Source organism: Alosa sapidissima, chromosome 16 (genome assembly GCF_018492685.1).
Source record: "Alosa sapidissima isolate fAloSap1 chromosome 16, fAloSap1.pri, whole genome shotgun sequence".
Taxonomy (NCBI): Eukaryota; Metazoa; Chordata; class Actinopteri; order Clupeiformes; family Clupeidae; genus Alosa; species Alosa sapidissima.
In genome coordinates this window covers 25,685,732-25,708,574 of record NC_055972.1, presented here as the reverse complement: position 1 = coordinate 25,708,574, position 22,843 = coordinate 25,685,732, and the positions used below count along the sequence as shown (strand labels likewise).

The window sequence follows — 22,843 nt, the reverse complement described above, 5'->3', positions numbered from 1 at the left end:
CACACACACACACACAATCCTGTAATCTGCGGTGGTGGGGTTGTTTTCCTTGGTGTCGCCAGCTATGGGTAGTGGAATGCTCCAGCAGCGAGTCAAGACCAGCTTTCGTGTTTTCCTCAGTACCGTAATACAGACAGGAATTTAATACATGCGGCCCTTGTGCTGCATGCTTCTTTTGAGGTTAAGGGAGAGGAATTGCAATGGTATGGCGCAATCCTCCAGCTCAAACATGTTGCACTATAACTCAACCAACAAGAATATAAATCAGTATGGAAACTCTGTTACACCGAGTTAATAAGTGTGCATACATGTGTGCACACGAGCGTGTGTGAGTGTGTGTGTGTATGTGTGTTGATGAGATCACTGCAACTCAAAACTTCTCCCGAGAAGCATATTTTCGACGTGGTCCAATGACACGGGGGCTAATGAAAAAGTGCTGCACTCTCACAAAGCCTGTGAACACCGAGTTTCCCAGAGCTGACACATCACCAGAGAGATGCTGACCCTGTCGCCTGTATTGAGCGCTCAAACAGACACAGGCCACTGACTAAGTGCATATGAGAACTGCCCTGGAGTCAGATGTCAGAGTGTGTGTACTGAAGTGTGTGTGGGTGTGTGTGTGTGTATATATATATATATATATATATATATATATATATATATATATGTGTGTGTACGTGTTACATGTCAATGTGAAAGGCAGTAAGATCATGTTGTGCAACATGTGAAAGTATGTATGAGCATATGCGCGCGTAATGAAGGACACATCTGCTTGCATGTGTGCATGCATCTGTGAGTGGGAGTGTGTGAAAGAGACAGATAGTGAGAACAGATTAAATGAGTGTGAGTGAGTTAAGCGTGTGCGTGCGTGTGTTATGTGCAGGATGTGTTGTGTGTGCTTGTGTGTGTCTAAAGGGTACATTTGTTTGAAAGTCCATGCATCTGTGGATGAGTATGTGAAAGACATAGATACAGACAGAGAGAGAAAGAGAGAGAGAGAGAGAATCTGATTGAATGAATGACGTGTGTATGTGTATATGTGTATATATATGTGTGTGTGTGGGAGCGCAGCTGTGCCCTGTGAGTGTGTGTGTGTGTGTGTGTATGTGCATGGCAGATCAATGGCGGCTCTGTGCGGGCCGATATGCTGTGCCGGGGCCACAGGCTCCGGAGCAGCGGAAACTCCCACTGGCTGCAGGAGGGGGGGGGGGGGGGGGGGGGCGGAGACATACATACACACACACACACACACACACAATCGATCTGTCACTTGACACATGGTCATGAATAAAGTGCTATGGCCCCACACTTCTAGAGAGGAGTGAAGTAAGGGACAGATGGAAGAGGGAGAGTAATCGTTACATCGTGTGTGTATGTGTGTGTGTGTGTGTGTGTGTATGTGTGTGTGTATGTGTGTTCGGTTCAAGAATGCAGAGCAGCACTTCACAAACAACATGCTGTTGGTGTGTGTGTTTCTATATGTGCCTCTGACATGATGCACTTGTGTGCATTTCCTCAGCTTTACAGCGGCAAGGAGCTGCAGAGACTTGGCACAGTGGCTTTTACCAGCTGACCAGCACATGGGCCATCCGCACTCTCACATTCCTGCTCTTACACAACAAGAGAGCCTCTTTACATAGCAAACACACACACACACACACACACACACACACACACACACACGTATGCATGCACACATGTGAGCACACGCTCATACAAACACAGGCACACACAAACACTTGAGGGACTAGCATGTGTGGAGTAACTGATTGGGCAAAATGCCGAGTGTGAGAGAGATGATAGAACCAATTCACAAGCCTTGAGAAGGCCCTACTGACCCAAAGTTTAAAACAAAGGACATTTCAGTGCCTGTTAACTTGTCACCTACATGTATTTCCAAAAGCCTTATACGTAATTATCCATTTGCAAATCTTAAACAGCCCGGCCCACACGCCTTAAACTCGGGATAGTGCCTGAGAGCCCACAAGCCGGGATAGTGCCTGAGAGCCCCCACACCTTAAACCTGGGATGGTGCCTGAGAGCCCCCACACCTTAAACCTGGGATGGTGCCTGAGAGCACACAGAACTTCCCAGAACAGGGGAAGGATGAAGAAGGAAGGGGAGTACTCACTGTCTGAGGAGCTGCCTGCCCTGCTTCCAGGACAGCTGGTTGTTCAGGGACTTGGGAGCCTCGTTTTCATTGCACTCGTCTGTAAGAGAAAGAGAGAGAGAGAGAGAGAGAGAGAGAGAGAGAGAGAGAGAGAGAGAGAGAGAGAGAGAGAGAGAGAAAGGAAGGGAGAGAGAGAAAGAAAGAAAGAAAGAAAGAAAGAAAGAAAGAGAGGGAGAGAAAGAAAGAAAGAGAGGGGAGGTCAGTGTGTAGAGTTTGCAGGGAACACTTCACTTGAACCCTGTCTAATGAGACTGACATAAATATGTCGTAAACATGCTCATGTCATACAATTCATAACAGCTGATGTCCTCTGTTGTTACCAGTACTGGCAATTGCCATGATGGCTTGATATTTTATATGTCAAGACAGCTTAATGTGTATATGAATAAGATGTCGTACCATCATTCAGTCATGACAATGCTAGATTATACAAAGATGATATTGATACATGACTGGACCCTGATTGTTACAAGTAAATTGTAGATTTTGTAGGTGGACAAGGAAAACATCAGTCACAAAGTAAAACAAAGAAAAAAGGAAGCAGTTATAGAGATTTGTTCTATGAACATAAATCATAATTCTAGTGTAGGAAACCAGCCCCATTGTCATTTAGGAAATTCAAGTGAGAGACTCACCACTGGCCAAACCACGCCAAATTCAATTCACATGGCAATTCTGGCAAATGAATTATGCAGGCACTAAATTATTCACCCAAAATTGAGAGTGCCCCCAAAAAGGCTGCATGGTGTCTGCATGGTGCACCCAGACACTCTGCCACCTCAGATATGAACTCGGCATTGCAGACCAGACGGCCCTCACCTGCTACCAACAGCCCAGCTGGTTCTGCCTGAGCCCACAACACCTCCACAGCCGGGCCATGCTGAGCTTGGAGTTCAGTGTGAATGCAGAAGCGAACGCGACGCCGCGCTAATTGCATAGAAACGGAGGAGTCTGGGCCGAGTGTTGCGACGCGTTGCGTTGGCAGCGCCGGGTGTGTCTGCCTGCTGCCCTCTCTTTGCCCAAACTAGGTCACGCCTGCTCTCTAAAGGTGGTATGGATTGTGTGTGTGTGTGTGTGTGTGTGTGAGAGTGTGTCTGTTAGAGTGTGTGAGTGCTGGTTGGGGGAGGGGTGATGGTGGCAGGTGTGGCACCCACTTGTCTACCACACCAGCAGTCACCTCCACCAACGCACACAAACTCTTTCTCACATACACACACACACACACACACACACACACACACACACACACACACACACTTGCTCTCCCGTACACACACACTAACTCTTCAAACACCTATCCTGTCTCCCTCATCAGCACTTCAAGGGAGCCGCCTACAGGAGTCCATCCAGCCCTCATGAATACAGATTAGCTGTAATAAGGGGAACATCCCTAATGACAGCCTGGTGTGTGTGTGTGTGTAAGGGGGGGGGGAGATTACTCAGCAAAGACCAATAATACCACTGAGGCTTTTTAGGGTTTTCTGGGAACAAGTTAAAGTACCGGTAGTAGGCTACGGAGTCAAGGTTCTATTTAATTTAATGAATTTAATGAAATTTAATTACACTGAAGCACCGAAATCTAAAATCGTTTTACCCCCTAAATCCTGTGACGTTATGGCGAGACCAAACTAAGTCTGAATTTAGCACTGCTTATGCTAAATGTTACAACGGTAGGCTCCCGCACGTTTTAATGGCTGCGTCAGGTGTAACAAAAGTAGGTCCAAGGCTAGTCTAGACCTACATGTCGCTGTAAGTTAAATTCTTAACAAACTAGAAAATATTTTGTAATTCTTTCATGAACTAAACATGTATGACTCCTTTCTGGCCAAATTTCACAGCTTTCACGTTTAACAGCTTTATGTAAATCGAGTTTGAATGGAGAGAATAGAAAAGTGTTACGATTGTGCCAGTTCTCCCCTACTTTCACATAGTAAACAAATGGAATGTTGGAACATCGCTCCCCAACACAAACGCGAAAGGTCGGGTTTGCTTCATCTTTTGCCTACGTTTTGAAAACGAAGGGTTAGCCTACTTATTGTAACTGTGGTTCTCTGAGTTTCAATGTCATAAGATTGCATAGGCCTACGTGTACACATGTGCAGGCCAATTATAGTGGAATTCAACTTAGCCTAGGCTAGCCACCTGCAGACGTCTAAGCTGAGATTCTGCTACGTTTTCAAACCGGAATTGTGCATGTCATGGTTGAAAACGTCGAAGTCGAATCACCCAAATGTTTCATATATATATATATATATATATATATATATATATATAACAGTGCAGTCTTACCAGAGTCGTAGCTGGGGGGCTTCATGTCGCCTTGATTAAGCTCAGTGCCATACTTTAGCTTGTGATACTTCGCCCTGGGAAGAAACAGAAGAGACAGCACACACAGTAAGACCATGCAAACATGTCTGTTTATCTGTGCACCAAGTATAACATTCATACGACGGCTTAATGTCAGAACTGCTATTAGAAAAAAATCCTTTTTGAAATGAGACATACCACAGGTAGATGGGAATAATGGCATGTGGGGCAGGCAAAAAACAGCTGCTAAAATGAGAAGCAAGTGCATTTTACCCCGAGAAAGAGATGTGGCACATCATCCTGCAAATGGCATAGATTGTACTGCTGGTATGTGGAGAGAAGGCAACAGCTATCTATGGATGCGTTCACAATTAAATTCCCTTTTCTAATTTGGGAGTATCCTGCATTCCACGCTATGACCCAACATTCCTTTCAAGGCTTCTGTGAACAGGGGACATGTTGCCAGGCAACCTGACATCAGCCAAGGCGTCACACCTTATAGGCTGAGCTGTGTGGGTGTGTAGGAGCGCTCCTACCAATCTCTCTACTGCTAAGAATATAAAATAATAAAGCAACTCATAATGCCAAGCAGAGATCTCAAGCCCACATTCATTGATAAGGAAGTAAAACTGGGCACAGTCAGCCAGCATAGTTTTATGGATGTGTGAACTTAACATAAACGGTACATTTGATGGATGTGCACTTAACATACATTTGATGGTCCTTGACAGGCCTTTTTTTAACTCATTGAATGCCAAGCTGTTTTCGGAAGCTTTGTCCTAGAGTGCCAGCAATCTAGACCATTGTTGATGATTTTTGTACAGCCACAGCATATTCTGTGTTATAGCTATGAACACATACAATGGCTCGTTTAAAAGGTGAGACTTTAAGCTCTCAGTGGGTGCAAACCGTGTATTTCTACACACCTCTGTTCCTGAGAAATCCCAAGCTAAACAGTGGCTAGTTTTCATCAAAATCGCTGTTTTTTTCTAGAAATGGAGATATAACGTCTTTCAGGGCTCTACACTAACATTTTTTTTCAGGAGCACTTGTGCGCCCAAGTTAAAAAATTTAGGAGCACAGACAAAAATTTGGGCGCACAGTCAGTTCTGTACTTAACTTACACATAATCTAACATTATACTGCAGCTAACAGTTAAGAATGACTGACAACATTTGTGCCTACTTTATTTTCAGTCTGTTCTATTATCCTACATTTTGTTAATGTAAAATAATATAATACCATATTTGCATATTTAGCCTGTATGTATCCTGCCAAATGTAGGCTAATTTATTTATTTGTGAATCCATCTATAGCTAAATCAAATATGCCCATGGTGACCTATCTGACTGCATACTGCCTAATACTACTACTAAAACAGTACATTTCACAAAACCCAACATAGGCTAATCAAGGATATATGTTTTATACTTTTATTTTTTATTTGAAATATCTGCATTGATGGGGAAAGTAGGCAAACGTTGGGCCTACTTTCGTTTTGCACTTCAGCTTGTATTCGGTGTAAACAAACAAGCATGCGTGGAAGCCTGGAGTTGTAGCGTTCTACCTTTGAATAAAGTGGGAGTATTACGGGAGGCTACTTTTGTGCCGGTTCGCTACAGCTATTATTTTGCATATTGCAGCCAATACGTCAACTGGGCTAAAAGGCATGTTAGGTTACCTTTCCTTCTCTCACTGCATTCTCAGAATCTCATCCTGTTCCTCCTATATCCAATGAATTCGGTGGATAGAAGAACTAATTTCTTCAATCTTTGCATCTTGGCTGGCTAGTCTAACTTTCCGCTTTTTCTGCGCGCTCTTGGATTTGATAGAAGCGACTAGCGAGTCACAACGCGAAACTGCTAACGTTGATGGGAGGTGTAGTTTTTATGCTGAATTCGCGACGTGATTCTATGGTTTGCACCAGTAATGTTTCTCGATGTTGCGGTGTATTTTGTAGACAAACATTGACATGGTTAGAAGTCATTCGCACCAGTGCGCCTAAATATTTTTTTGCACTCGCACGGCATAATTTTTACTCGCATGTGCGAGTGAAATGGGCGCACTGTAAGCCCTGTCTTTCATGAAATTATGAAGTGTTGCCTGTAAACTTTCCAGGAAGTGATCAGCGAGACTGCCACCTAGTGATAGACCCACGAAAATGGCCTGGTTTTGAGATGACGTGCATGAGTCACTGATTCGACCCAAAGCGGCAACCGAGTTATGATAAAATGTCTAGATAAAATGTCCAGATTTTTATGCGCTTCATGCGTTTTCATGAGTTTCCGATCGTTATATATTTCATTTCCATTCATCACAGAGTTCCCAAAATCACATATAAGGTCTGTTAGAGTGTCTAGTTTCGTAATTTTTTTTTTAAAAAAAAAGCTAAAAACGTAATATTACGTTTTTGGCACTCAATGACTTAATTGAACAAGCATTGTAAACATACACACAAACCTTACAGACAGCCTCAGCATGAATCCTCAAAGCTTTTGGCAAGAATAACGATTTACACTACAGTACTGTAAACCCCACTTGATCTGATCTGACCCAAATGTATGTAAATACAGTCCCCTTTAGATTTCCACACTCTAGCAGATGGCTCGCCAGATTGAGCGGCATCCACACAACCTGACTTGCGAATGATGAATGAACTGATGAATTCTGCATATTTAATACCTGCTCTTTAGCTACCCAAAAGCTGCATACTTTCTAGGGAGGCGATGATGCACATGCAATGATAAACACAACATAAAAATACACAACATCAAAAGGAACCTTGAACTATTCTATTTAATAGGGTAAATTACCATATGATACACTAGTCTCCCCTAAATGTGCTATAAACCAAAAGCCTGTCACCTCCTGTTTGCTAATCAACAAGTTTGACATTTTCCGGGATGCATTGATTCTGGGCCAATAATGATACTGATGTTTAGACTATCAATTTGGCTAAAAAACGATGGTGATTGTTTATTGTATTTGTTTACTTGTAATTATGCACTTTAATGGAGGGTAAAATAATATAAACAAAAGAGAGGATAACTGACAGTGTGTGTGTGCATATCCAGACACCTATGTGACCTGTGACCATAAAGATGCTTTGCTTTGCAAATAGAAGGCATAAAGTGTGTGTGTGTGTGTGTGTACGCATGTGTATGTACGCGTGTGTGTGTGTGTGTGTGTGTGTGTGTGTGTGCGCGCATGTGTGTGTGTGTGCGTGTGTGTGTGTTATATTGCTGATATTGCATATGTGGGCCACACTGGAGCAGCTCAGTAACAGACATGACTGAAAAAGACTCTTGCATGCCCGGCACTATGGAGAGGGTAGTGGGGGGGGGGGGGGGGGGGGGGGTATGTGCTGCTGGATGGTGGAGAAAAGGCAAGCGAGAAAGGGCACGATCAGAATCCCATATAGTATATATGCAATTCCAAACTAGTATTTTCAGGGTTTACCTTGAAAGCAAATCTGTTTTCCGGAACGGGTGCCGCTACAAGCGACCCAAAATCAAAATTACAGCTAAAAAAAATTAGAATTAGAGAAAATTAGAATTTAAATCTCATTTGAACAAGCTGGTGACGGTTATGCCACTGAGCTAGAGATCACTTTGAATAACTCAATGAATTCAACCCTGAAGCCAGCTGTGAATTGATCACCCCAGAGAGAGAGAGAGACGGACACAGAAAGAAAACGATGACATCATCTGCTTCCTTCACGACCCAGGCGTCAAAGTCTCTGGGGAGAATAGGCAACACATGTCACAGCCGTCGTCATGGCAACGGGTGTGTGGGGTGCCGTTGGCGTGACAGCGTGGTGTAGGAGAGACAGAGAGAGAGAGAGGCGATCTGCCTGTCTGTGTTGTCCTTTCTTTCCTGGAAATAGAACAGCAGTGACCTTGATATGCTTGTTGCGCTCTCCCACAGAGGGACTAAGACTCACAGACAGACAGGAACGGAGAGAGAGAGAGAGAGAGAGAGAGAGAGAGAGAGAGATAAAGAGACGACAGAGAGAGAGAGAAAGGCCCCTGATGTTTTCCTCAGCCTCCAGCTCAGGAGGTAGGTACCAGGCCTGCCACCCGTGATATGCGTCGCACAGCAACACACAGCACACTCGCACTCAACCTCTGAAGAAGAACGATGCAGGCGCAAAACATCAAAATACTGGAGTGATGGGAAACGGTGACGCAAGATCAAATCCAGTTAAGTGGTGCTCTAAGTGCGCTCCGAAAAGACTTCCACTGTGAAATTATTAAGTTTCCTCCCATCTCTCTCTCTAAGTGTGTGTGTCAGTGAGTGAGTGCGTGCACTGCTGTTGTCAGTGGTGTCATGTCAGAGCACATCAGACAGTGTTAAAGGGATGCAGTGGGAGAAGGGAGACTGGTGAGGAGCTAGGGTTAGTGTGTGTGTCTGGTAGGAAACTGACCTCTCCTGCTTCAGCGCATACTCCAGCATCTTTATCCGCCGCACCAGGTCCTTCTTCAGATTCTCCTGGCCCTTCCTCTCCCCCTGCAGGAAGGCTATCTGAGCCTGAGAGAGAGAGAGAGAGAGAGAGAGAGAGAGAGAGAGAGAGAGAGAGAGAGAGAGGCAGAGAAAGGAATGTTGTGTTATACTTCCTAAATAAATACTGCACAAAAACATAAAAAAAAAAAAGACAGGCTGTTCTCCTACATTATCTAAATATGGCTCTCTATATAAAAAAAAAAGAATAAAAAGATGTTTAGACAGCGAGTCTGATAACTAATAACTTAATGCAGTGGAATGTCTTGGAGTGAGGCTCAGGCTGTTGACGGTGTGAATGCTTCATGTGAGAACTGTTCCCCCACTGGAAAAAAAAAAAAGACGCCGCCTGGCTATCCAACACACAGACAAACTCACAAGCACTTTTGGGCTCCAAAACCTCAACATGAAGAAATTCACCCGTTGACAAATTCCTACATGCACAGACAACATAAAAATAAGTAAATTTTTTTTATTTATCACAGTAATGACTTCGCCTCAAAGTTTGTGTGCTGTATGAACTTCCAAATAAGGACACAAGAGGAATACTGTAGATAGTCAGGTAAAGCTTCCCAGGTTAGGGTGCCCCAGGCACAAATAAATATATCAAACTTGACAAAGCCAGCTAAATGTTTTGTACATCTAAGGACCTCCTCCACTTTATAGTGACTGTTAAAACATTAAAAGTTTTTCTTACTGGTAGGCTAGTTCACCACTTAGTTTAAGTTGCAGGTAGTCCAACATGTAGTTTTAGTTACAGGTAGTTAAAAGCTTTTCCATCCTGTAAAAGCATTAATGGAGTCTATTCAAGCAGGGTGGTGGTCAGGAAGGATGGATGGATGGATGGAAGGATGGCGTAGGAGGCTATTAGTCTACCTGACTGAACTTTGTCAAAGTTGCCATTAGCCCACTTAAAGGTGCAGTCAGCAGTTTCACGTGATTTCAAGTGCACACATTTTTTTGTCCATTCTGCAGTAATCAGGTAAAACACAATGACAATCCAGAAGTACAATAAATCTAGACCATTGTCAAAGATAGGCCTACAAAACACTGGGTGCTGGTCTGTCAAAGAAAACCCAAACATCCAAGAGATAGGATCTTCAAAATCAGACCCAAAACAGTCTACCTGCCGATCCAAAACAAAACTCATAAACACTGCAACAAGGGGGTAAAGTGCTTTAGTGGGCATTACCACCCAGAAAACAGTTGGCCCGGGTTCAACACCCAACACCTGTGAGTCACATGTCACTTTGCATAAGAGCACCTGCTTAGTCCCAGACACCTCACATTACCTTCACTTTAGTTAATAGAAAAGCTCCACAGCTAGCTCCACAACAGCCGTGGCCTACTGGTTAGCGCTTCGGACTTGTAACCGGAGGGTTGCCGGTTCGAACCCCGACCAGTAGGCGCGGCTGAAGTGCCCTTGAGCAAGGCACCTAACCCCTCACTGCTCCCCGAGCGCCGCTGTTGTTGCAGGCAGCTCACTGCGCCGGGATTAGTGTGTGTGCTTCACCTGACTGTGTGTTCACTGTGTGCTGAGTGTTTCACTAATTCACGGATTGGGATAAATGCAGAGACCAAATTTCCCTCACGGGATCAAAAGAGTATATATACTTATACTTACAGCTCATTTATTCTCCTAACACAAAAGGTATAAGGAGGCTCTTTGAGGTTTATTACCATATCCTCCAAGTTAAAGAGAATTCTGGTGCTTTTTTACATAGATCTCTGTTTCTCAAGGTCACCGAGTACTGTTGGTACGAAAAAAAAAAAACGGTTCTATCTAGCTCAAGTTGCACCAAGCACATTAAACTACAGTGCACAACTCCGAAGACTGACTAAAAACAGGAATGTTGTCTGTCTAATACACCTAACGCAGACAATTGAATTGAACTTGTCCTAGAAGCGACTAAAGCTTCAGCCCTCCACAAACATTGAAGCAGCCACTTGACAAACTTCAACAGATCTGCTCTTAATGCTCCTCAACGCATCATGCTCACTTTATTGCTCAATTCACAGTGTCTGTTTTAACATATTTACTGAGAAATAAGGCACAAGGAGAACAGAACTCCCACATTAGTATGCACAAGAGCCCTTGAGCACGGCATGGCTGGTCCCATCACACTTCAGTCCTCGCATACCGTCTGACAGATAAAGCTCATCAGGGCTTGTCTGGAGAACACGTCTCAGTCTTATACCCTCCCCCAATCTTGCCTGTTCAGTGTTTCCCACAGAATTGAGGGGGGGGGGGGTGGGTGTTTTAAGATCGTCTTGGTAGTGTATAGGTCTAATAGTAGGGGGGCCTATGTGTCTAATTTGGGGGCTTGTGGGATTTGCATGTTAATTTTTGGAGAGTATTATATCTTTGTTCTAGGGGTTCTTACGAGTAAAAAATTCAGAAATGGTCAAATTTGGAAAAGTTGAAATTTGGTGTTTTGTCCATAGATATTCTACAAAGTAGTGTGCAAAAGTGGGCCACATAAACAACACAACATAAGACATTTTTAGGCTGATGATTGATCTCTTTAACAAGAAATTGTGCCTAAAATTCTCAAAATTGTCCGCTTAAACAAATAATACTTCAATATCAATTGAAGTATTAGCCTGCTCTGTCAGTTCTTGTCTACAACCATTCAAAACAAAGTGCAGAGATCTCTGTTAAATCAAGATTAATAGACTTTTACATAGTACCAGCTGAAGTCTGTAAGGCCTTCCGAAGCCTATGTAAGTGTGAAGAAAAGAAAGGCTAAAGCATCAGCTAAACAAACAGACAGGTGTGTGTGTGTGTGTGTGTGTAAGAGAGAGAAAGAGAGACACTACCAGCATGGACGGATTATGAACTTTCCGGCCCCTGGGTCCAGATGTATTAAGGGCCCCCCACTAATTGTTGCGGGGGACATTTTTTTAATTTATTTGATGTGATTTCCTGTATTCTGGTGCATTTTGGGGATGGCCAATACTTTATTTCAATCAGATTCATAGCCTATGTGTTAATATAATGTGTTGATATTGAGGCAATGATTCCATGCAATGGCTTGGGCCCTCTGACTCCTTGGGCCCCTGGGTTTGGGCCCGGTAGGCCCGTGCAGTAATCCATCCCTGACTACCAGTGACAGTTGGCTGTTGATAGCTGGCAGTGATAGAATTTAGAATATCGAATAACTTGAAGCACATAGTGCTCTGTTCTTCATGGTTGGTGATATTAGTTACCTTCTAGCCTTCTACATTTGAGCAAGCACATTTTCATAGTGCATGGTGGCACAGTCTAGTTAGGTTATATTCTGAGGTGTGTCTCTCTGTTAGTCAGGTGATGGCACACATATTCTAAAAGAAACAGATTTTGGGCTATGTATCCAGTGGCAGATATATGTGGACTGGTAAATATCCCATCACTAGAGACATATGCCAAATGTCTTGTTTTTGTCCATGAGAAAGTATGGAGATGGGCATCACAGATCAGCCAACGATTACATTGTTACAGTGCAGTTATTTTACAACAGAACAAAGCAGTTTGGCACAGGAACTGCTACAAATCCACCTGTAACAGTGAGCATCTGCAGCATGCTAAGATTTGTTACTAGAAATCACGTGAAGCAGGCAGGACTCGGTGTCTTCAGAAAAGACACGGTAGACCATCTTCTGAACCTGCAGCAACACCTGCAACTGCATCAAGTCCATCTAGAGGGACTTTGTACACTTGTTCAGCAACAGCTGCTGCCAGCATAGATAAGTGCTTCTTCTGTCAGAAGCAGAAAAAAGAGCGTCTTCATGGAGGTGTCCTCTTTCAATGCAGGCAACCAACCAAGAACTACAAGTAATATTTTGAAGTCAATGACTTTTAACAGGTAGCCAGTGTAAAGATGCTAGGATGGGGAAATATGTTCATATTTTTTTGTGTGTGAGCAGCTGCATTTTGTATAAGCTGTAAGCTCTTTGGACAGGTATTATTACAGCCAGCATAATAGCATTGCAATAGTCTATCCTTGAGATGACAAAACATTAATTTCTCGGCATCTGGTAAGGATAAGGACTTCCTTATCTTTGAAAATGTTCCTTAAATGGTAAAATTAAGTTTTGGTGATCTGTTTTATGTGATTATTTAGTGCTAGGTCCTGGTCAATTATAACTCCTAGGTTTTTAACACTTGTGGATGAGGTCAGGGCAAGATAACTATATGTAGCCTGTGATGTGGATAGGATATCCCTCATCTTTTTAGAACCTAAAACCATGACTTCTGTTTTATCTGAGTTAAAAAGCAGGAAATTATTTGTCATCCATGTCTTTATATCTCTTATACATGTGTCAAGTTTGGCTAACGGTGTTAATTCATCAGGTTTTATGGAGAGGTATAGTTATGCATCATCTGCTAAACAACAGGGGCCCCAGTACTGAGCCTTGAGGCAATCCATATTTTACCATAATCTGGGTAGATGGTTTATTATGGACCTGTACAAATTGAGCTGAGTCTTTGATGCCTACCAAATTTTCAAACCTAAATACTATGTAATTGTCTATGGTGTCAAAGGCAGCGCTGAGGTCCAGGAAGACCAGTATCAATACAAGGCTAGGTTTTTTTAAGGGAGGGCTTAATAAGAGAGGTCTTAAACGACTGCGGTACATGCCATGATAGCATTGAATTATTTATCATCTAGAGCAAAACATTATCCAGGAAGGGGAGAGCAGTCTTAAGAAGGTGAGTAGAAATAAGGTTTAGTGGGCTAGTTGTAGATTTTGATGAGGAAATTGTGGAGGTGAGATCTAATATGTTTATGTAAATGAATTAGGCCTAAATGTTGTTTGAGGTCTCATCTGTTATTCTGTGATTTTGCTATATTTCAGCAATGGAGTATGTGTATTTGGTGAAACTGATTGGTTATTGATCTTATCTCTAATTGTTTGACATACAATCATAATACTGACATACAATCATACTGCTGAAAATAAGAAAATAACTGTTTTTTGAACTTTATTCAACATAGCCAGAGATTTAGGCGAAATGTATGGTGTTAATTATAGTGAAATATACAAATTCACAAAAATAGGGTTAAAACAGGTAAAAAAAAAAATGGGAGACATAATTTTTCTCCATGTTCAATGACCTCTAAAGACAGTCCAACCACTCTCCAAAAATTAACATTTCAATCCCACAGAAACCACATAGGCACTCAATTATAGTCAGGGGGCCTGTCACTTTAAGACGTTTGCGGGACCCTTTGCAATCGTAACACAGTTGAAAGGCTGCTGATGTGTGGATGCAATTCATAACGTTTTCTACATAGTTAAAATAAAGGTTCGTACTTCTCCTTGGGACAAGCACTTTTGAATTTTGGAAAACACTTTTCCATTTACATCGGGATTTTGCAAACATTCAGTGTCAGAGTCAATAAAATGAGCCCTTCAACGAAATTGACAAGCAGCAGTAAGTAGGCTAAGCATGCTAAATTCGACATCCAAACAGTATTCTAACGTTAGCTTTGAGATACTGCTTGATTTCATAACTTAACTTAGTAGGCTACACTGAAGAGACTAAACTATGTTGTGATAAGACCTTAGCAGAATTCACTTCAATGCAGCAGTTTTGAACAAATTTGTCACGATGCTAAGCGGATTTAATAGCAATTTAGCCAGACGTCTTCTATGCAATGCTTCTATGTGGCAACAACAATCCTTCAACAATCGTGAATATTTATGCACATGCAGAGGAGTGGCAGCGGGCTACGAGAGAGAGCGGGGCGGGGCAAGGAAAGGCTGCGTGCGTAAAAAGCGCAGCTCAATGGCAATACAAGGATTTTACCTTATATTTAATTTAAATTAAATTAAACATAGAATATTAATCTGTGGCGGGCGATTTTTATTTCGTGGCGCCTCACCACAGATTAGTCAATGTATGGGAAACACTGCCGTTTGTTTACAAGCCTGAACTTCAGCTCTGCACCGGCACAAACAATCAATCAGGGGAAACCTCACCACACTTCTCCTCATCCTCCCTCCCTCCCCTTTTCCCTTCCTCCCGTTTCCTCTCCTCTCCTTTCCTTCCCTTTCCTACACAACACTTGGACCGCCAGCCGTTTCTGACATCACTGCGGTCTATTTTCCACCCTCTCTCGTTTGACGTATTAAGCTGACAGAGGCTACAACAGAAAGACAATGACAATTGTGCACCAGTACAGAATGAAAAGGCATTTGGGGGGGGGGGGGGGGGGGGGGGGAGTTGACAAATCTTCACCCTAATTGGACAATTTCCTTCAGGTTTAAAAAGGAAGGCAGAAGAATGGAGGGGGCCCCGGGGCCTGTATTCGAAAGCATCGCCTGCACATGAGTCACAGGCGTCCTTTAATCTGCCGGATTTTAAATAACATGAGATTCACTCCACTTCCTCACCGCCACCATCGAGCAATACCACAATCCTTTCCCTCTCTCTCTTTCAAACCACGTTTGCAGAGTCCTCCTCCAGGGGCCGGTCAACTGTCGCTCGTGTGTCGTGTGTGAAAAATGCAGCCACAGCCAGAGCCAAGGAGGCTGAGAGTGGCTAATTAAACTAAAATTAAAAGGTACCGTTAGTGATTCTGAATGGCATTACATCAGTAGCTTCTAAAGGAAAAGCAAAGCAGCAACAGCTATTCCGATCAAAGATTCTAAAGTGCTTCAGAGCATCTGATCAGAAGAGAACCTACCCCATGTAAACAGATGACATGGAATTTTAATTCGGAAAGGTTAATCAGAATGACATAAAAAAAACTGTTCAAGTAAACCGCTTACAATCGCTTAAGGCACCTTTTAGAGGCACAGGACAGACCTGTAAATTAGGGCCACAGCCACCAACATCCTCCGTTTCTTTCCAATCAACATCCTTCCTCTCAGCCAACCCAAATTCCAAATATAACTACTATGCATGGTGCAAGTACAGCCTTCTACAAGAATGTTTAAAGATTCAGATGACGTTGAGTAAGGAAATTAAATGGCATAATGATATACTGCAAATGCACAATGACACAGGCTAGAGATGCACAGAGGCTATAGATGGAGCATCAGGCTGGGTGGCCTACCTACCCTCTAAATGTGAGTCCTGGCTTTTTTAACTTTGATGGGCGGTTGCCAAGAGGAGGCAATTGATGAATTGAAGTGAATTGCGTAACCTAGCTGCAAGAGAGGACTTATTCACCCCAGAGGAGATAGAGACAGAGAGAGAGAGAGAGAGACAGAGAGAGAGAGAGAGAAAGAGAGAGAGAAGCGAGCGAGTCAAAGGCAGAACCATGATTACCATTAGGGGCTTTAATGGCGAGTACACACACACACACACACACACTATATATGAACTGTGAACTGTCTGTGGTGATTTCAAACAACGTGTGTGTGTGTGTGTGTGTGGTGCTGAGTTCTCGGGGCGGTGAACCATCAACAGTGTGTCCTCAGTGTCCATCCTGAGCGGAGCGACACATTAACCCAACAGAGGAATGCTTCCACTCAGACTGCAGACAAGCCCTGATCTATTCCCTCGCCACACACAGACTTCATTATGAAGAGAGGAACAGAGAGAGAGAGGAAGAGGGAGGGTGTGTGTGGGTGTGTGTGTGAGAGTGAGAGAGAGACAGAAAGTGAGAGTGAGTGAGTGAGTAAGTGATAGATAGAGAAAGAGAGAGAGAAAGAAAGAGAGAGTGTAGGGAGAGAAAGAGAGAGAGAGTAGGTAGAGTGACAATGAGTGTGAGAGAGAAACAAAGTGAGAGAGTGAGTGAGTGAGTGAGTAAGTGATAGATAGAGAAAGAGAGAGAGAAAGAAAGAGAGTGTAGGGAGAGAAAGAGAGAGAGAGAGAGTAGGTAGAGTGACAATGAGTGTGAGAGAGAGACAGAAAGTGAGAGAGTGAGTGAGTGAGTGAGTGAGTGAGTAAGTGATAGATAGAGAAAGAGAGAGAGAAAGAAAGAAAGAGAGAGTGTAGGGAGAGATAGAGAGGGCAGAGTGACTATGAGTGAGACAGGCCAGACTGACAAAGATATGGAGCGAGGGAGAAAAAGGAAAAGAGTGTGAACTGAAGAATGTGACAGTGGGGGGAGAAGAGGGCAGGAGTTGGCATAAAGGGAACCCCTCAGTCCCTGTGCATAGAGCATCGCATCCACACGCACAAGCTTGCAATGAACAAGAGCAGCTCCTCTCAGGGCTTACACGCTTCTCGCTAAAGAAACAGTGTAAGGCATTGCACATCCCAGGCCAAAATCGGATGGGTGCAAGATCCAGTACAAGAGTATCCAACTAGGGGTGGGCGATATATCGTCTGTGATAATATCGTGATTGTTGTTTTAACGATGTGCAAATTTACATTATTACTTTTGTCCATATCGCCCACCCTATATCCAACGAGAATAAGGGATATGATCCACACACCATGTGGCTTACATTCACTTTTTTTTGTTTGCTTGTTTTGTGATGATCAAAACGAGTGACATGTGAATGGTAGCTAAAAGCTGTGCGGATCATCCCATATATTCTTTTTGCTTACAGGCTTCTCCCACCAAAACAAACACCGCCGGCACTCGGCCGCAGTCAGTATCAGGGTTGCCAGCTGCAGTAAGCAGGCACCTGGAGCAGAGGCAAGGAAAGCAGTGATGACTGCAACGCACAGTAACAGACAAACACAGTCTCCTCGCCTGCCAACAACCAGCCTTTTAAGCTTCCACAACAAGCAGCCTGAGCGTTGACGTCTGTGTGCAGTCTAATACAAACAGACAAGCAGCTCTGAAATAATAATGCAGTGGTGGTGGAGCATTCTCACGAGAGACTTAAATATCTACAAGCATTTTCAGTGGGGATGCTGTGTCTAAGAGTGAGTGGACACTCCTATCCAAACAAGAACCACTGCCAAAAAACACGAAGAAATGAAGAGGAATTTATGGCCGTTTCCACACACACACAGACACACAACACACAGACACACACACACAGACACACAATAAAGAAAACAGTTTCGTCAGGGAGGCAGGCCATGTCTTAATCATCTGCAACCTTGTCTGCCTGCCTATCTCTGACATTACATTAGGGCTGCAGGTCTACAGAGATCAGCCTGATTCTCTCAGTAGAACTTTGACCCTGCTGGTTGCCTAGAAGCAGGGCCAGTGCTCCGTAGCTTTGAACATCTTGGATAGCTCATGGTAGGGCACACATAGACAGACATACACAAACACAGCCCTCCTCCACCTCCATCTCCACCCAGCCCCAGTAATCCATTATCCACGAGTATTGTGTGCCACAGACAAAGCAGAGATAAGAGGTGGAAAAAACGTGCCGTATTTACAAGGCAAACAAACCCCTGTGCTTGGCACCCTCACAAGGCCGGCTCTGTCACAGCACAGCATGGCTGGGCGAGGGGCGATGGCCCAGCTGATAGGGAGGCCGAGGGCATTCCGCACATTCCAGACACACACACACACCTGTTGTCTCCACTGAAGAGGTGTCAGGTAGTGGTAGTAGTAAATTAGACGTTAAATTAAATTGTTTAAAATCTACATTTCATTAAAAAAAAAACAAATCTAGAACTTATGGAGGTAGTAAGAGGTAAAGAGGTACAGTTCCAGAGAGAGAGAGAGAGAAAGAGAAAGAGAGCAGGGACGCAGGGTCCGAGTTACACACAGAGCCCGAGCAGGAAGTTCTCAGAAGAGATGAAACAGAGAGTGGAACCAGGCCAAAGTCCAGCCGATAGCCTACATCACAAAGTGACACCATAACACACACCATGATACGCATACACACCTCACACCAGCTGTGCTTCCAAAGATGGCACAGGAATAGAGCAGCCACAGACCGGTCTGGAGATGGCAAGACTCAGCTAATGAGAATAAAACTACAGCATATTGGATCAACACTACAACCTGATTAAAGGACAGCCATTTTTAGGTGAATCATTATACCTTACAACAAGCATCACTGTTTCGGCTCTGTCCTGCCTTCCTGCATCTTCAGGGATCTACTACAGTGCAATCTGTATGAATGTAAGTGTGTGTGTTGTCTGTGTGCATTAACAAACTGAGCAGGCAACACAAGACAAAACAAACAAACAAAAAAAAGTTACCTCTAAGTTACCTAAGAGCTGTGGATGCTCTACTCCGACTTGAACTCTCATAAGCCAGGCTGGGTCTCCCCCTCATTCCTGGCCTACAGGCTGCTGTAACTTAACTTAGCAGCTTGGGCATTCCTCTGGGGATTGCTCAATGGCTGCTTCTCTAAAGAGAGCTTGACTGACAGTAGAGAGGACTGAAGAGGGCATATGGCCAGCTGTACTACTTTGTTGTGGGCAGGAAGGCACCTCTCACAGCCCCTGAGCGAAGCGGTTTACAATTTGGAGAAAATATCTAATTGTGATTTTTGGCAGAGATTTTACAATTGCGATTTGATCTGCGCTATCATTTTTGATAGTCAAACTTCAGTCCAATATTCAAAATTGTGCTTGTGGCCACTTGTGATCGGTGAGAATGCCTTGCACAGCATTCCTACTAGGTGAGCTTCATGGTCTGTTACACAAGGAGGATGACATGCATATAAAGATATATATAGATGCAACATATAGACATATACATGTGACAGGATAAACCATTAGGACAGAGCTACACGATTAATTGAAACCAATTAGTTAATTGTATTATTTCAAAATCGATTAGCCTAATTGTGCAGCCCTACCCTAAGCCATCCAAGATGCTTAAAGCTACTGAGCACTGCCCCTGCTTCTAGGCAACCAGCAGGGTCAAAGAGAATCAGGCTGATCTCTGTAGACCTGCAGCCCTAATGTAATGTCAGAGATAGGCAGGCAGACAAGGTTGCAGATGATTAAATACCTTAGATATCTATGTAGGTCATAGATAACTAAAGGAAAGTGTCTAGCACATTAGTCATTTGTTTTTGAGAATGAGAGTATGAGTCTGACCATACACATACACACACACACACACACACACACACACACACACACACACACACACACACACAAATATAGAGAGAGATGAGGTGGGATCAGGGAAATTACCCAGGCCGGACTCCAACCTTGGTCAATTTATTTATTTTCTTTTTTTATATAGACTCTATGAATGATGCACTGACTGGAGAGCACTTTAAATGTTGTTGTACCTGTGACAATGACAATAAAGATCTATTCTATTCTATGGGCATGTGGACCCGGATATGGTACGGGTGCTATAACCACTTGTGCCACAGTGCCCCCCAACAGCGAGTGCCTCTTCTGCTTTCCCTCTGTCATATAGTGGGGTACACGAGGGAGAAATGGTTGGCCTGGGTTTGAAACCCAAACCAGACACTGCTAGTCCCTGCCGCTTTGGGTAAGAGTCTGGTAAATCCCTCACACCCCAATCCGACAAAGAAATACAGTGGCTCAGAGATAGGCGGGTCCTGACTGAGGTGATTTCCCACTGCCTAAGCCAGACCTCAACACTGATGACCTCATAAGAGAGAAACCTTTTTCCCTTGCAGCTTGCAGTGTGAAGTGTGGAAGAGTGAACCTGAACAACTGAATTGTAATTGCCTAAGTCTTTCAGGTCAGTTCAGCTGGGTTGCCACCTCTGGAGGCTAAACTATCCTAACATTCTCAGATTGATTGCCAGGCGCCCAGACAGGACCAAAACATCATTACACTTGTGAGGACTGGAGGTGTTTTCATTCATTGAGATTATCTGTCTCTTCATATACAATGAGCATGCGGTCACAGGCCTTGTAAAATAACCCTGAAATCAATGCTGGGGAGTGATACCAGAGCTCTGGTCTGTTCTTTTGTCTGGCGGAGAAACAAAGAAACACCAGAATGGTGAGTGCATTCTTTCTCTCCCCCAGAGCACATTAATATTACATAAACTCATGGTGAACTCTGGTGTGAAGACACACAGGCACCCCTCCCCCTTCCCCCTCTCTGTCCCCCACCATACTGCTGAATGCTTCATGAACAGTGCTCTTTAACACCAGAGGCAGTCAACAAGGAAATGAGGTCATCCACATGTGCCCAGATTTCCTTGACTGACAATTGTCACCAGAAAGCTCAAGGCAATCTGGTAATATCAAAGCAGGCTACATTCCATGTTAATTACTTAGTTTAGGAACAGTCCCATTTGTGGTGTTTGAGTGATTGGTGGGAAGCAATTTGGATTTTACAATTCCATTTCCACGACCCTGAATGGAAGCTTTTAGTCCTACAGTGCTTTTGCAAGGAGGCATGCATGCATGCCTGTGTATGTCTGCTTGGCAGTGGAAAAGCCAGAATAACCATGACGATAGAGCCATGACGCATAACCATGACGATAGAGGGAAGTAAACGAAAGGGAGAATCGAGCCTTCATTTTTTTTTTTGTGTCCCTAATGACTTCTGTTGCCATGACTTCATATGGAATGCCTTTTACTCACGGAAAACAGAAATGAGCCAAAGCATCTGTAAGGGCACGGTGCTCACAGCAGAACGTCAAGCCCTTGGAGAGAGCAAATGGGCACACACACACGCACAAGCGCACACACTCACATTCGCATACACACGCGCACACACACACACGCACTCTCCTGTTCCTGTTCCCCAGAGTGTGACTGTAGGGAGTGGAGCCATCACAAGCAGCCAGACACCTCTATAATAGGCGAGCGTGTCAGAAAGAGGCCAATGATGAAAACTCAGGAATCAGAATCGGAATGTGAATGGAACCACTGGCTGTGTTCCTCCACCTGATGAGCTCACATGGGTGGGCAGGAGGCAGAGGGCCAGCCACTGCCCCTCAGAGCCCCTTACACCACAGGAGGGAAGCTGGAGGACCAAGCAGACCATCAGCCTGCCAGGATTAATACCTCACTGCTGGACTAGTTTGTGTGGTCTCTGGGCATGGAAGCACATAATACCAAGTGCTTAAGTCAGGTGCCAAATCACACGCTTTAGTACTGAGGGAGGGGGTAGTTGAGATGCTGCAGGAACAAGTTAGGCTATTCACCAGAAAAAAAAAAAAAAAAAAAAAAAAAAATTGAAATATACTGAAGTCAAGAGTAAATGTGTGTCGATCTGTTTTCTCCTCCTGTTTACGGCCTGCTGACTGCTTCGCTCGGGAACACACACGCTTGATGCCATCGCCAGAGGAATTCTATGTGAACATCCCCCATCCCTCTATTCAGCATGGCTGCATGTGCACTGCTCCCTTCCTGAGGCTGGCTGCCTTGTTTCCCCATCCACTTAGAGGCCCATCTAACTCATTACGCTGTGGATGAGTGCCTCACTACTGTTGGATACCGATGGGGCAGCCTGCCTGTCTCTGGGTCTCTCCATCTCATCGCTCCGTCTCCACTCAAGCCACACGCCATCTTGGCTTACGGACCACCAAGGCAGCTCATAGCACACAGCACAGGGCCAACATATGAAATCATGTTAGCATATTAGACCACACAAGCAGACACATGCAATGCATGCATGAAAAAAAAAAAAAAGCATCACACTTACACTACACTACACACAATATCCACTGTGTGGTGACTGAGCCCAGCAGTTGTGGCTGATGATTAGGCTACATCCCATCCACAGAGAGAGCTGATGTGCACTGTGCTAGAAAGATGCTGAGATGGGCTAAGCCCCGTACCGCTTTGTGTGCCTTTTCAGAGTTCAGCAAGCAAAAGCTGGAAAATGCCTGCAATCATTGTCTGTGACTGTCAGCGTTGCAAAATGCACAGCAAATAGCAATTACCAAGATTTATACACTGTGGGGACTGAGGCATAGATGGATGGCAGCGTTTATTTTTTTGTTTTCGTTTTTTTTCTCCTTCAGCCAACAAAACAAGGGGACTGGCAAGAGCAGGAATGAAAAACGTGCGGAATGCCACTTGGTTTGGAGTGGAGGGAAAACAGCTGAAAAACAG

At 44.0% G+C, this 22,843-nt stretch overlaps 2 protein-coding genes across 2 annotated transcripts in view; both read right to left on the bottom strand.

The window, feature by feature from the left end:
- The window catches only part of LOC121685714 (striatin-like), a 43,482-nt gene that overhangs the window by 11,685 nt on the left and 8,954 nt on the right, over positions 1-22,843 (bottom strand). The window contains 3 exon segments of the mRNA XM_042066395.1: positions 2,132-2,210; positions 4,460-4,533; positions 8,904-9,007. Of these exon segments, the coding sequence (XP_041922329.1) occupies positions 2,132-2,210; positions 4,460-4,533; positions 8,904-9,007 (257 nt within the window).
- The window catches only part of heatr5b (HEAT repeat containing 5B), a 50,757-nt gene continuing 46,290 nt past the window's right edge, over positions 18,377-22,843 (bottom strand). The window contains exon 37 of the transcript XR_006023414.1: positions 18,377-18,396. The gene's annotated coding sequence lies outside the window, so the exon portion shown is untranslated. The remainder of the gene's footprint in view (positions 18,397-22,843) is intronic.